The sequence below is a fragment of the Diabrotica undecimpunctata genome, chromosome 7 (genome assembly GCF_040954645.1).
Source record: "Diabrotica undecimpunctata isolate CICGRU chromosome 7, icDiaUnde3, whole genome shotgun sequence".
NCBI classification, from domain to species: Eukaryota; Metazoa; Arthropoda; class Insecta; order Coleoptera; family Chrysomelidae; genus Diabrotica; species Diabrotica undecimpunctata.
The window spans coordinates 80,198,056-80,215,134 of NC_092809.1; the positions used below are offsets into that span (position 1 = coordinate 80,198,056).

Below are 17,079 nucleotides of genomic sequence, written 5' to 3' on the forward strand. Positions count from 1 at the left end.
GTCATCTTATAATAGCTCCTGGGCCAGATGTACTTTGTATGGATGCCACTTCTCCTTTTTTAGCACTATTACAACAGTATTAGTTACTAATAACCGAATTTGTATTTATCTTTCCTTAAAAAGCACGGTCGACTCACTTCTCCACTCCTACAAGTTTGTAAATATAAAAAAGTCACAAATAGAAATAAGAAGATTGATCACTCCAGTTGATAAACTCATAGTATCTAATGCATGCCCTACAATTCCTAACAACATTATAGAAGCAGAACTACAAAAGATGGGTATCATTACTGTGTCTAAGATGACTATCTTAGGAATAGATATGGCTGAAACAGAATACAGCCATGTCCTCAGTTTTAGAAGACAAATATTTATAAATCCCCTAGAAAATATGTCTATTCCCGATTCTTGTAATATATCATATGACAATACCCTGTATTGTCTGTACCTTTCCATAGGTGTATATAACTGCTCAAATTGGTCACAAAGAAGCAGAATGTCCTCGCACAACTGATCTCACCCCATTAAACCCTTCCCTAGCACTTATACAACCTAGAACAACAATCCGGGAATCTAGTGAGCAAACAAATTTAAGGAAATATAATAAATGGAAACCGACGCTATTCTAGTAACACCTATAACCAACACTACCCAAAATCCTTCTCCCAATACATCATCAGTCTCAGATAATTTTACCAAAAATCTAGCAGAGGAAACATCTACACCTTCTATAAACATTGCCAGTAAAACAAATATAGTTAAAAGACAAATATCGTCCTCTCCAGACAATATTGAAAACAATGCTCAAACTAACACACAACTTTTTATGCCTCCTACTCTAAACAAACCTAAGAAAAAATCCAAAAATCAGATAAAACTTCCCGTAAAGAACTCACTCTTTCGCTGAAATCAATAAAGGATAAAATAGAGAACAGATCGCCCGCATTTGTTTTAAATCATAATGAGATTTGTGATTTCCTAGAAAACAAATTACATGCCCAACATCCCCAATAATCTCCAAAAATTATTCCAATGAACCTACTGAATTAATCGATATTCTTAACTTCGTCCACTGTTATATCCATAATTCAAAACTAAAAAACATTACCCGTTTAAAGAAGAAACTAACCCCAAATAAAACTCTTCAATTGAAGAGTCCGATGAACCGCAATCCCAAGAAATCTAATGTCAGATTCTCTTATTGTGCAGTGGAATCTTAATAGGTGATACACCCATATTGAACAATTAAAACTTTTAATAAATGAACTATCACCTAAAAGATCTTGTCTTCAAGAGACCCATTTTAAAAATACCAATATAAATCTTCGAAATTATCAATGTTTTCTAAAAAATAGAAACGCACACCAAGAAAGTGGCGGAGTAGCTATCTTCACTAGAACAGATATACAAGCTAAACCAATTGCATTAAGTACTTATTTTGAAGCTGTAGCTGTAACAGTTACTTACCAAAAAAATACTAACATTTGTAATATATATCTGCCCCATCCCAGAGTTCTCGATTTACAAGAATTAAGAAATCTTATAGATTAAATTACAAACCCAAAAATAATTTTAGGTGATATGAATTGCCATCATTCGGCATGGGGAAGTCATAAAACTGACAAATTCGGTAACTTAATGAATCACTTTATTGATTCCTCAGATTTAATACTACTTAATAATGGAAAATCGACCCGATTTAACTCTTGTAACGGCTCATTTTCCGCCATAGATTTGACATTATGTAGCCAATCATTATCAACTTATCTCTTATGGAATACTTTAGAATCACTACATATGACAGTGATCATTTCCCCATTCATGTAACACTTAATAAATCTCAATCTCCTAACTTCCCAATATATCAATCTTGAAAATTAAAGAATGACAACTGGAACCCTATCAGATTGACATCCAAGAGAAAATTAAAAATTTTCAATTAAGCAGTGACATGAACTCTAGCATTAGGTCCTTAAATAATATCATAACAGAAGCTGCCTTAACTAATATCGGTAAAACTAAACTCTGTAATAGACAACCAGTGCCTTGGTGAACCAGCGAAATCGCACTAGCTCTATCCATAATAAAACGTGAGTTTAATAAACTTAAAAAGCATAATACGGAAGAAAATTTACTTCATTTTTAAAAATTCAGAGCAAAATCGAGATATCTCATAAAAAAAAGCAAAAGAAATACATGGGAAAGTTATATCTTTTCTATAAATTCATCGACCCCTTCATCTGTCATTTGGTCTAAAATTCGTAAACTCAAAGGTTCCAACTCTTTTAGACAAATAAACACCTTAACTCTTGGTCAAAGACTAATTATTTGTAACAAAGCTATTGCAGAAATATTTGCTGATGTTTATCAACAAAATTCTTGCAATACTGGTATACCTACCTCAGGAAATGTTAACGCACAAGGAAACTATAGATCCTCTATTATCACCATAAACGATATCAATGATCCTTTAAACATCGCCATAACTCTTCAAGAATTAGAATTTGCTATTTCTGATTTAAAAAACGCCTCGGCTGGACAAGATGACATACCACCAATATTTATAAAAACTTGCCATTTACAGCTAAACTAGTTTTACTATATTTAAGTATTTAATATTTGTTTTCTAAAACATAAATTTCCTAATCTTTGGTCCCAGGCAGTAATAATTTCCATCATTAAGCCAAATAAACCTAAAGATAAGCCCACTTCTTACCGCCCCATCTCGCTTACCTGTAGTATGTGTAAAATATTGGAAAAAATTTTAAACTTTCGTCTAGTATGGCACTTGTAAAATAATAATCTCCTTTCCCCTTGTCAAAGTGGCTTTCGAAGGGGTAGATCGACGTCAAATAACAATGTTACTTTACAAACCTCAATTAATGAAGCTTTTGCAAACAACCAAAAACTGATTGCAATTTTTTTTATATAAGCCAAGCCTTTCAGAGAACTTGGAGACACTGCATTTTGAAAAATCTAAGCGATAACGGGATTAAAGGTACCATACTAGGATTTGTAAACATTTTTTTAATTAATCGATCAATAGAAATTAGGATAAATGGCCTAAAAGCTCAACAAGAACCTTAGATAATGGAATTACTCAAGGTTTCATAATAAGTCAAACATTGTTCTTAATTGCTATCAATAGTAGTATAATGAAATTAGAGCGCCTATTAAAGCCAGTATTTATGCAGACGACATCGTCGTTTATACTAAATCAAACAATATAGAATCGGCAACTAACAGTTTAAAAATTTTTTAACTCGATTTGAAAATTGGACTTTAAAAACTGGGTTTAACTTCTCTACAGAAAAAACAAATTGGTTAAACATATTCAAAATTCTGTCTAAAAAAGTTTGGCTCGCAGATACTGTATGATACCCAGTTAAGTGACAATCATATTATTCATTTTGGTAACAAGATGGCATGACAGGAGGTGACGGGGACAGATTATTAGGTTAGACAAGGTTGTTAGGTTAGGTTACTGGCATGTGCAGTTAATATACTTGTTGCTTATACAATTACTCAATATAGTATTTGTTTTATTTATTACACCTTCCATCAGGCTTATACATGGAGTCACGTGTGATAATTTTTGCGTGGTGAAACCATTTCTTGTTTGGATAGGTACTCAACTGTAACCTTGCAACACGTGAGTATCATTTTTTGGTATCATCGTGGAATCCACGTTTAAGCCACCTGAATCTCTAGTATTAGATGGGAATATATCTGAAAACTGGCGCAAATTTAGCCAAAAGTTTGATCTATTAATGATAGCTACGGACCTAACCTCCAAACCAGAAAGTAAAAAAGCTGGATGTGTTCTTAAGTCTGGTGGGAGACGATGCATTAGAGCTATACAACACCTTCAAATTTGACGAAAATGAAGACAGAACAGTAACTTGCGTAAAAAAGAAGTTTGAAGAGTATTGTTTACCAAAGAAAAATGTCATTTTTGAAAGATTTAAGTTTAGTAGTATTAGCCAGCAAAAAGGGCAACCATTTGACTCGTTAATTACAGAACTACGGAAAGCCATTGAAACAACAGAGTATAGCCAACAAGACCAGATGATCAGAGATAGAATAGTAATGGGAATACATAACAAAGCAACACAAGAAAAACTGCTCAGAGAATCAGAGTTAACGTTAATGAAAGCAGTTGACATATGTCGAGCGATAGAAATAAGTAAAGACCAGTCTAAAATGTTACAAAATAAGTCATTAATAAATGCAGTTCAACGAAGAGAATCAAGATGTGATCGTGTGTGTACCAGATGTGGATATAATCATTTGAGTGACAATCGATGTCCTGCTTGAGGTAAAACATGTGCTAAGTGTCAAGGCCATAATCGTTTTGCAAAAGTTAGTAGAGAAGACCATAAACCTAGTGGGAGCAATGTGAGAAGGATACCAGAAATTCCTAGAAAGGCGATGAAAGAGCAGAAGAAGAAAGTGCATCAAGTAACAAAAGCTAGTGTAAGTGATGTGCACAGTTCAGGAAGTGAGAGTGAAGATAGTGAGTATCAGTATTTTGTCAGGTCAGTAAACTCTAAATGTAAACCCGATGTTGCACAAGATATGTGGTCAGCTGATATTTATGTTAACAATAAGCCTGTGTCATTTAAATTAGATACTGGAGCTGAGGTAAGCACATTGCCTTTAAGTATTCTCGAAGAAACAGCCCCAACAGTACATATCCGTAAATCGAATATATCATTAGTATTGTATAGGGATTCAAAGTTCAGAATTAAAACTGTAGGTAAAGTTACATTAACTTGTGTTATTAAAAATGATAAAAAAGATATATCTTTTGTAGTTGTAGACACAAAAAATCAGCTTCCTTTGCAGGGTTTAAGGAATGTCTAGAATTAAATTTAGTCAAACAGGTAAATTCATTAGTAAGTTCTAAATTTAACAATTTAAATAATCTAGTAACAAAATATTCACATGTCTTTGAAGAAGTCTTAACCTTGAGAAAAGATACCAAACCTCGAATAAGCACCATAAGACGGGTTCCACATGCTTTACGAAAACGTTTAAAAAATAAACTGCGTGATCTTGAAGGAGTCATAACAAAGGTAGATAAACCAACAGAGTGGGTTCACCCACTAGTCATTGTGGAAAAGCCAAATGGTGACTTAAGGCTATATCCTGATCCAAAAGAACTTAATGGGGCCATCAAGAGAACACTTTCAAATTCCTTTTGTTGATGAAATTGTAACTCTACTTGGTAGAGGGCAGTTCTTCACCGTTTTAGACATGAAGGATGGTTATTGGCAAGTGGAGCTGGATGATGAAAGTGCAGATTTAATGACTTTCGGTACACCATTTGGTAGGTATCAATTTAACAGACTGGCTTTAGGTATCTGCTCAGTCCCAGAAGTATCCCAGAAAAAGAGTTTTTAAATATTTGGAGATCTTGAAGGCGTAGGCCTTTACTTTGATAATTTAATTGTCACTGGTGCCTCAGAAGCAGAACATGACAGGGTCCAAGGTACAGTTCAAACAAAGTAGTGTTAAAGACATGGGTCATATATTTTCAAAGGATGGTGTGAAAACAAGTGATAAATATATCAAAGCAATCTTAGACATGCCCACACCATAATGCAAACAAGATGTTGGAAGATTTTTAGGAATTATAAAATATGTAGCCAAGTTCGTACCAAGCCTATCAAAAATATCTGCCCCGTTAAGAAAACTTGACAAGATTGAATGTAGATTGACAGTGGTCAAGTGAGCATCAAGATTCACTGAATCAACTAAAGCATCTGTTGACTAACTCGCTAATCTTGGCAGTATTTGATCTAAAGAAACCAACAGAAATTGAAACAGATGCATCAAAAGATGGATTGTGGGCATGTTTGTTGCAATAAGGCAGACCTGTGGCCTTTGCATCAAGGAGCCTTACAAAAACTGAGCAGCAGTATGCTCAAATGGAAAAAGAAACTCTAGCTATTTTATTTGCTGTAAAGAGGTTTCACTACTTTGTCTGTAGAGCTTGTGTAAAAGTCCACAGTGATCACAAACCATTGGAATCAATTTTTAAAAAAGATTTACAGTCGATTTCACCAAGAATGCTGAGAATTAGATTAAAATTATTAGATTATGATTTAATTGTGTTGTAAAAACCAGAAAAAAGCATGTACATACCTGACACACTATAAGGGAATTTCTAAAAAACAACAAAAGATCTGTTGATATGAAGATAGAGTTTGCCGTTTATTCAATTGTCAATGATTTACCGCTATCTGAGGAACGAAAAAATTAGTTTCGACAAGAGACCATAGCAGACCCCCCAACTACAAGTTGTTTTTGACTTCATCATCAGTGGCTGGCCAGAGCAAAAATATAAAATTCCAGAAAATGTCAGACACGTTGCCAAACTAAAGGAGAATCTATTTATAACTAATGACCTTCTTTTTCTAGACAATAAATTAGTTGTTCCTTTTTCATTAAAAAAAGAAGTTCTAGGATTACTTCATGAGGGACATTTAGGTATAGAAAAAACAAAAGCACTAGCACACCAAATTTATTATTGGCCTGGTATGGCGATGGATATTGAATCATATAAAAGGGCTTGTAAGAGTTGTGAAAAATTTGCTAAAAAAACCCAAAACAAACTTTATTATCATATCCACTACCTAAAAGGCCATGGGAGAGGGTTGGGTCCTACATTTTCACATATGCTGGAAAAAAATACGTAGTTTTATTTGACTCATATTCTAAATGATTAGAGGTATTACCCATTAAAGACAAAAGTGCTGATTCAGTAATTGCTGAAATTAAGACAGTTTTTGCACGATTTGGATCACCTGATTTTCTTGTAACTGACAACGTACCATATAATAGTAAAAAATTTAGAAAGTTTAGCAGAAATTAAAACTTTACTTTAATCTTTAAAGCTTATCTAATGGATAAAGCATCTTAAATGGATTAGCAGAAAAAGCAGTGTTAATTGCAAAAAACATGTTAAGAAAAACCATAGATAAAAGAAAACATGCAGACCTTCAGTCAGCATTAATAAATTATAGAAATTATCTATTAAAAGGTATGGTATACTTCCCATCACAATTTCTTAATAGCAGAAGATGTAAAACAAAAGTTACAATTTCAGTTGATTTGTTGCATCCATGTTTGTGTGAAAATGTTGAAATGAAAATTAAAGCTAAAAGAGAATTAAATGAGACAAAAAGAGAAATCAAACGATTTCTACCTGGCGAAACCGAATTCAAATTTTTACCACTGTGCTTCATAAAACTTTCGAAGCAAATAGCTTGATAAATTACTCGGCAAGAGAATCTAAAATTGCATTCCACATGCCGTTCATCATGGTCAAAATTCGTAGTGAATTCAGTTTCTGGTACTCCAACCGAAGTAAAGTAATAAAACATAATGACGGTATTAGATTTTTGTTTTGATACAGGGCAGCGACAGCCGCTTATACGTATTTAGACCTCTTTAGGTCTCCTCAGAGCGGTATAGCCACTACTCTAGAGTGTTTGTCATCCGACTAATAACCCTGCGTGATTGATGTGGTATAAGTGTTTTAAATGAATAAAAAAAATTATAATACGAAGAGTCACAATAACATTGTAAAGTTCCTATCTCGAATTTAAACAAAACTTATCTATCGATCCAAATTTACAAATAGGTTTGAAATTATTTATAAAGTAGGTATTCAATACTAAACATCTTTTTATACTACATGTTTTCCAACTAGTTACGCCACTGGATTCCACAGAATCTGCACATTGTAGGACAATAGAAACTACGCAATACAATATTATAAATAGAAGGACCTATAATTATAATACGAAGAGTCACAATAACATTGTAAAGTTCCTATCTCGAATTTAAACAAAACTTATCTATCGATCCAAATTTACAAATAGGTTTGAAATTATTTATAAAGTAGGTATTCAATACTAAACATCTTTTTATACTACATGTTTTCCAACTAGTTACGCCACTGGATTCCACAGAATCTGCACATTGTAGGACAATAGAAACTACGCAATACAATATTATAAATAGAAGGACATTTCAATTAATATAACTTTTGTCTGGTAAACTTTTGCTACTTAACTTTTGTCTGGTAAACTTTTGCAACTTAACTTTTGTTTCATAACTTTTGTTTGTAAACTTGTATTTTCAAAAAGTAAATAAAATAATTTTTAAAAACTCCTTTTCAAAACACAAAGTTATAATTGGCGCAGTCAGTAGGATACGTGCGGATCGGAAAAGAACATTTTACACCTCAAGTGATAGAACTTTTTCGGTTTTTGGTGTTTCAACATCGTAGTGCCTATCCAAATCGAACCTCTACCCTACAGTGGTATCAACGAGAACAAGCAGAGTTCCAGAGGAAGCAAAAGTTCGGAGAAGAGAAGCAGGTGCTCCAGATAACTGTAAGTGCCTTTCCTTTTCGCCTTTCCTTTCATACATTTGTGAGGATAGATAGATTAATTTTTGAATTTTTGAATACGAATTTGAATTTTTTTAATAAGAATACTGATACTTTTTTATCCATTTTAACACATATTTATGTTATTGAAAATATTTATTTTTATTGATTAATTTTTTGAAATCTTTAAAAAATATTTATATTGCATATATTTTTTATAATACATAATTCTATACAATTTTGTGAGAAATTTTGACAAATAATTTTATCTGAAAATATGGCTACTGCAACTCAAACTCAAACTCCCCTTAACTGGGATTTTCTCAAATCAAATTTAAAAAATATTAAACCCTATGACGGAGATTCCAATACTCTCAACAAATTTATCTTTAGATGCAACGAACTACTACAAACATATTCTGCATATAACGATCCAGATTTAAATAAACACATCTTGGAATGCATACAAGATAAACGAGTTGGAAAAGCAGAAGCACTAGTAGGAAATCGTATGGAATTAACGACATGGAATAGTATAAAGAGAGCATTAGAACAATGCTTCGCAGATAGACGTGATTTAGACTGCTTAATGCAAGAACTAACACGAACTAAACCATTTAAAAATGAAACACTCTATAATTTTGGAACAAGAATACAATTATTAAAAAGCAATGTAGCCCAAAGAATAAGTAACGATACTAGTATAGAGCATGCAGATAAACTATGCCAAATTAACCATTGTGATAAAATCGCACTGAACACTTTTATTACAGGATGTACAGGTGTTCTTAAAAATAATATGCACCTTAAGAAACCCAGTTCTCTTGAAGATGCCATTGCATATGTCGACGAGTTTCATAATTTTGAAAATTTATATGGACATTCTAGTAATCTTTTTCCAAAAAACAATCATAATTTTAAGTCACACAATTCCTTTAATCCATCTAACAGGCCAAATCAGCCTAGCAACCAATATCGTCCCCAAAATTCTAACCCCACACATCAATATCGAACAAATCCAAATTTCGCATATCAAAATCAAAGCCCTTTCAATTCTAACTTTTTATATCGAAATCAAGGTTATCAAAACCGAAATTCTTTAGCACCTCAACATTCTCAGAATCATTTCACATCTCAGAATCGTTCCACAAACTTCCGACCAGAAAGTAATGTATTCAGGCCCAACCGAATTCCTTATGATCGGTTACCTAGGCCACAACATATGTCAATAACATCCAGAAATACATTAAATTCAAACGCTAGATCAAATTCCAATATATAAAATAATTATCGGAGGAATTATTTCCCTAGACGAATTCCTGATACTATAGCTGAGGAGCTATACACAAATAATTATCAAAACGAAAATAATAATCCAAGAGAACCACAACATCAACGAGTAAATAGCTATTTTAGAAATTCTGAGTACGATTTACCACAAAACGGTCAAGGTGACCAAAATTTTCAGATAGATGCCTCGGAAAGGAAACAGTCAATATAGAAATAAATTCGAATAATCCCCTACCATATATTGAAGTAGGAAATTCAAAAATAAAATTGCTAATTGATACCGGTAGTGCCAGGTCTTTGCTACGACCAAGTATCGCCGAAAAATATTTTCCTAATTGCATATACCAGTCAAATGTAGATATTATAACTGCTCTTTATACTAAGACTATTAAATATCAAGCCGAAATACCAGCATTTCCAGAATTCAGAAGTAACTTTATATTCATTATATCTTATATGATTTTCACGAATATTTTGATGGAATCTTAGGATTAGAAGATATGATGAGAATGAACTTAGTTATAGATTTTACTAATAAACAACTGTATAATAACAATGTAACGATACCGATTAAATTTAGAGGACCAATGGATATTAAATTTGAATTTACTATAGGTGCACAGGAAAGAATGCTTTATCCTCTTCCTGTCAGTATACCTAATGGAGAAATAATGATCGAAGAAACATATTTAGAAGAAGTTTATATACCTGAAACATTAACATTAGAAAAAAATGGATATGCTATAATGGAGATAATAAACACGACAGACAAACCTCTGAAGATAACTTTACTAAGACCAATAGACGTATACCCCTTTGAAAACGCAAATTATGAATTATACAACTTCAATTATTTTAACAAAAAACCTAACGAGAAATGTAATAAGAGAAACAAAATAGACTTAGGAAACCTTATAAGGACAGACCACATGAATTCAGAAGAAAGAGAAAATATAATTAAGCTATGTAGAGAATTTTCAGATATATTCCTAAAAGTAGGAGATCCCTTGACATTTACTTCCAATGTCAGACACACCATAAAAACTACAGACGAAGTTCCTATACATTGTAGATCTTATAGATATCCTTACTGCCACAAAGAAGAAGTTCAAGGCAAATTCAAGAAATGTTAGATGAAGGAATCATAAGGTCATCATGTTCACCTTGGAGTTCACCCATATGGATAGTGAATAAGAAATTAGATGCATCAGGCAAGAAAAAATACCGTCTAGTCATAGATTATCGAAAGCTTAATGAGAAAACAATTTCTGATAGATATCCAATTCCACATATTACAGAAATTTTGGATAAATTAGGAAGAGCACAATATTTTAGCACATTAGATTTGGCCAGCGGATGTCACCAAATCGAAATGGATACAAAATCTGTAGAGAAAACAGCATTCAGCGTAGACAATGGTCATTATAAATTTCTAAGAATGCCTTTTGGTCTTAAAAATTCGCCGTCAACATTCCAACGGGTAATGGACGAAGTACTAAAAGATTTGCAAAACAAAATATGCATGGTCTACATGGATGATATAATTATATTTAGTACTAGCTTACAAGAACATATTCAAAATTTAAAACTAGTATTTCATAAACTACGAGAAGCACGTTTAAAAATTCAACTAGATAAATGTGAGTTTCTACAGAAAGAAGTTGAATTTCTTGGTCACGTTGTTACACCAGAAGGAATTAAACCCAATAAAAACAAAATATTAGCTATACAGAATTTTCCAATTCCAAGAACACAAAAACAAATTAAATCTTTTCTAGGTCTTTTAGGATATTATCGCAAATTTATAAAGAACTTCGCTAAAATAACAAAACCGTTAACAGTTTGCCTGAAGAAAGACCATAAAATAGAACACACAAAAGAATTTATCGATTGCTTTAATACTTGCAAAAATTTGTTAATATCAGAACCAATTCTGGCCTACCCAGATTTTAACAAAAAATTTGAAATAATGACAGACGCATCCAAATATGCCATTGGGGCAGTATTATCACAGGATGGACATCCTATTTCATATGCGTCAAGGACCCTAAATTCAGCAGAAATAAACTATTCTACTATAGAAAAAGAGTTATTAGCTATAGTATGGAGTTGCAAATACTTTAGACCATACTTATTTGGAAGAGAATTTATAATTTTTACAGATCATAAACCACTACAATGGTTGTTTTCATTGAAAGAACCTAATTCACGACTAGTGAGATGGCGGTTACAACTCGAAGAATTTGATTATAAAATTAAATACCAAAAAGGAACCCTTAATAAAGTTGCAGATTGTCTTTCACGAATAGACACTGATAATGAAATAAATGTACTAGAATCTGAATCTTTGTGTGTAAATCTTGATGACATAGATGATGTAATACAAAAAGAAATAGAAAATTTATCAGTTCCAAATCAAGAAATTACAGATCAATTGTTTGATCCAAATGACTTTTATTTTCCTGAGTTAAGCAATGAAGAAATTTCTGAAACATTAGATGAGAAGAATGAACAGGAAAAAAGAATAAACATAATATCAGATATACAAATTAGACCACCAAATGTTAACCCAAGTGGAAATGAAGATACTGATGGAAACACAGTACATACTTCAGCTGAAAATCCAATTCTTAGTATGCCAATCACAGACCGAGCCTTGAATTTGTACAAAAATCAAATATTATTAACTTATGGAGAAATCAACGAAATAAAAACTAAGACTATTTGTTATTTTACCTCAAAGAGATCTGCAAAAAGGAATCATAAATTTTGTTAAAGATTAAGTCATTAAATTTAATCTTACACCAACGGCTTCTAAGCCATTTGATCATATTCATATGGATGTATTTAGAATATCCAATACACCATTTCTTACAATAATTGATGCATTTTCTCGATACGGACAAGCATATCAAATTCCTAGTATTAGTGGAATTTCAATAGTCGATGGTTTATTAAACTATATCACGCATCATGGATTACCCTATAAAATAACAACTGACTCCGGCACTGAATTCAAAAACTATGACTTAGAAGATTTTTGTAAATTACATAAAATAGAATTACATTTTACCACTCCTAAAAACAGCAATTCGAATTCTCCGGTAGAACGTTTTCATTCTTCCTTAATAGAACATTTTAGATGCCTTAGAGAAACAAATAAAGATATGTCAGTAGAACAATTAATGAAACATTGCATATTATCATATAATAATTCAATTCATTCTGTTACTAAATTTACGCCATTTGAAATTTTTAAAGGGCATATAAATAATCCAGACCCATTCGACAATAATGATCATTTAATTTTATCACAATATGTGCAGAATCATAAAGAATCATGCAAAATACTATACGGAAAAATACATGAACGAAATGCAAACGTAAAATACCAACAGATAGAAAAACGCAATTTAACGAGGTCAGGCCCACACGATTACACAAATGAAAACAAAGCGTACATTAAGAGTGGAAATCGCAATAAAGCACTTCCTAAGTTTAAAGAAACAATTATTGTCAACGACGGTGGCTTGTTGTTGGAAACAGATAAAGGATTGTATCATAAAAGCACAGTTCGCAAACCCAGATCTATAGCTAAGTACGGAATAATTATATTATTATTATTATATTAATCATGTTTCACTAATTCTTTAAATATTTATATGCATATTTAAATTCGAAAATAAAGCTCATGCTGATTGTGACTGGCTGAATGACAATTGTACAAGCCAAAAAAAAAAAATCGTCTTGATTCTGATACAGATGATATACCAGACGTCCAACCAGGTTAGAGTTGACATCGATATTAATATAACACCTCTTTAAAACCTTTTACTCCCAATTAAATTAGGCACATGTAGATTAATTTATAGTAAACATACATTTATCCATTATATAAACTTAAAAGAAATAGTTAGACAAGTAGAATCTCTTAAAGTTAATTTTCAAATAATAAAAACTAATGTAGTGAAAGTTAATACCTCAAATCCTATTTCATATCATGGATTGGCAGAAAACATGTTAGAAAGAACAGAACAGAACAGAAAGTTTTAATTAATACATTAGAGAAAAAATTAGAAAACATCTATCCCCATATTCGATCAAAAAGAGGCCTTATTAATGGCCTAGGTAAAGTTAATAGATACTTATTTGGAAATTTAGTTTCAGAAGACGGAGATAGATATGATAAAGCAATAGAAGTACTGGAAAATAATCAGAAACAGATTATTCATGAAACGAACTTACAAATATCTTTATATAAAAAACTAATTGATCATTACAACAAATCTCTAGATATACTTTGGCAAAACCAAGAAAAACTGCAACATAACTTACATAAGTTCCAATTAGAAATTCAAAGTACTATAAACAGTTTGGGAAATTATATTACTTTTCAAGGTACCATAAGTCAGATAAATTTAGATTGTCAGAATATGATAGATTTTATTGAAAATATAGCAAATGGAATTATGTTAAAATTAAACACATTACATAGTTCAATTATTTTGAGTCAGGAAATTCAGGATATGATTAAATATTTGCACAATATTTACCAACCTTCTCAAATTCCAAAATTTATAAATATTTTAACATATTACATGCTATTAGGGACACAAGTAACTTTTTCAACTGTTCACTCCCACATACCCTTATTTGGCACGAACCTCTGACGAGACGCACCTACAAAAAGAAGAATGTCCCATTTTAGAAGAAACATATTATTGCAAAGAAGATACCATACTACAAGACAATTGCACCTTGCGTTTCCTCAATGGTCAAAGTTCAACCCAATGCTTTACCACAGAAGTCACTCTCCAAGAATCCATTATCGAACAAGTAACTAATAATGAAGTATTGATAATGCCATCGACATCAGAACGAGTCCAATCAAAGTGCAAGAGACACCAAATTTTCGAAGTACACAGTCCATCTCTTATCAGTATACCAGAAGATTGTGAAGTGATAATCAACCAACTGAAATTCAATAACAATATCAAAATTCATAGAGGGAAAGCTCTAATTTTACCAAAAATAAAATATTTTTCCACAGAAAATATACAAAAATTCCAGAGCCATAATATTACCAAAATTGACTTTGAAAATCTTTACGCAATTAATAATATGGCCAAACAATTAGTACCAATTAGAGGAACAAATATTCCTTTGCATACGACTCCATTGGTGACCACCTCAGTCATAGCAGTTATTCTAATCTTGATCATTCTGTATATTATTAAACAAAGAAGATCAAAACAACGGAACGAATATGATATAGAATTACAAGAAAATTCCGCAAACCAGCAACCCAAAAATAATTCGATTATTTTTCGGACTCAGTGAGGGAGGAGTTACGCCACTGGATTCCACAGAATCTGCACATTGTAGGACAATAGAAACTACGCAATACGATATTATAAATAGAGGGACATTTCAATTAATATAACTTTTGTCTGGTAAACTTTTGCTACTTAACTTTTGTCTGGTAAACTTTTGCTACTTAACTTTTGTCTGGTAAACTTTTGCAACTTAACTTTTGTTTCATAACTTTTGTTTGTTAACTTTTGTAAACTTGTATTTTCAAAAAGTAAATAAAATAATTTTTAAAAACTCCTTTTCAAAACACAAAGTTATAATTAACTACACGTTTTTCAACGACAAAGCTGAGATGACTAAACGAAGCGACCATTCTTAAGAGCATAGGCCCAAAATTTCGGGCGAATGCTTTTTAAATGCATGCATTTTTTTCGAATCCGGAGAAAACTAATGAGTATTTTTGAAAAATTTAAATGCGGAATGAAATAATACATTATTACTGAGGGCCAAAAGTCCCTGAAAACTTGTATAATGTTTATTTTAATAAGTTACAGGGGTGAAAAGGTAGAGAAAATTTAGTGTGATTTTTAATTTCAAATATCTCATTCAAAAAAACTTTTTGTTTATTCTAAGGGACTTTAGGCTCTCGGTAATAATGTAATCTTTCATTCTGCATTTAAATTTTTCAAAAATATTTGTTAGTTTTCTCAAGTTTCGAAAAAAATTTAAAAATCATTGGCCCGAAATTTTGCGCCTACGCTCTTAATGGCTGAATCATAAGTCATAATCAGTGGAATAGTGAGCCATTGAGTGCGGTATTTAAAATTTTCCTACTTACAAATAATCTAATCATTAATTCTTATTTTTTAAGCAAGAATAAAAAGTATTCCCATTATATTATTTAGCAATTTCTGAAAAAATTTAAATCTAAAAAATTTTGAATGGTCCTTTATATTAAGATACGTACTAATAACGCTTTTTTAGGATTTTTGGCTTTTTTCCAGGACACATAATTCTTGCGTGTAAATAAAAATTTCAGAGAAAAGGTTAATTATAGGGTTTTAGTAATTTATTTTGTATTTTTTCCGCGTGTAATAATTTACAACTAATAAATTACAATTCTCGAAATTGCCAGACAATGATTTTTTCAATTACGCCAGGCTTCTAATTAATTACCGAAAAATCATATTAAAATACATTTTTTATGTAACATTTGAGGAGAATTCAAATCTGTATTTAGAATTGTCAAAAAAGATGTAAAATTTTGGTAAAATTAAGAATTTGGCAATTCAAGATAATGTGATATAAGATAAGATAGTCTGATATAAAAGATGTGCTTATTTTTACCTTAAAAAGTATATAATTTTTAATTCTTTTTTAAATTTTGTTAAAATATGAAAGAAAAAAGATACAATATGGGAATAAGATTGTCTGATATAAGAGATGTGCTTATTTTTACCTTAAAAAGTATATAATTTTTAACTTTTTTTAACAAATTTTGCTAAAATATAAAAGAAAAAAAGATACAATATGGGAAAAAAAATTTTATTTGGAAAAAATTGAACGACTCATATAACCGCTATTTTGAAGCTAAAAGTTTGAAATTTAGTAAATCATTATATTTTATAGTATAGAATACGCCTGTAAAATTTAAGCCAAACGAGAGGGGTAGCCTGACCAACTTTGCATAGTTGACGTGGAATTACCCAAATAAAATTAAACGCTTAAGTATAAATTGTGAAACGTATTGATATCAATTGATGAATAAATTTTACATCCTCATCACGAGAGGTATTAATCTTATTGCAGATTCTTGCATTGTTTTATTTTGAGTCTCTAACAAAACTAAATGACATTCAAATATTAAAATTAAATAATAATTAAATATGGTACTTACTGGTAGTTTGAGTCTTATACACAGCTGCACCTGATATAATATTCACCCTAAATAAATCACCAAAGAATCCTACATAATACAAAACGATTATAATATTTCTCATTTTTAAGTCTGTTAAACTAGATATTTGCTTCCTTTGGGTTTTAATTGTAATTGTATAGTGAATCTTTTTACC

The 17,079-nt window shown here is 31.3% G+C and overlaps 1 protein-coding gene across 1 annotated transcript in view; it reads right to left on the bottom strand.

Moving 5' to 3' along the window:
* LOC140445523 (uncharacterized) overlaps positions 1-17,079 on the bottom strand; it is a 297,375-nt gene extending 280,296 nt beyond the window's left edge. The window contains exon 1 of the mRNA XM_072537615.1: positions 16,905-17,079. Within this exon, the coding sequence (XP_072393716.1) occupies positions 16,905-17,007 (103 nt within the window). The 5' untranslated portion in view covers positions 17,008-17,079. The remainder of the gene's footprint in view (positions 1-16,904) is intronic.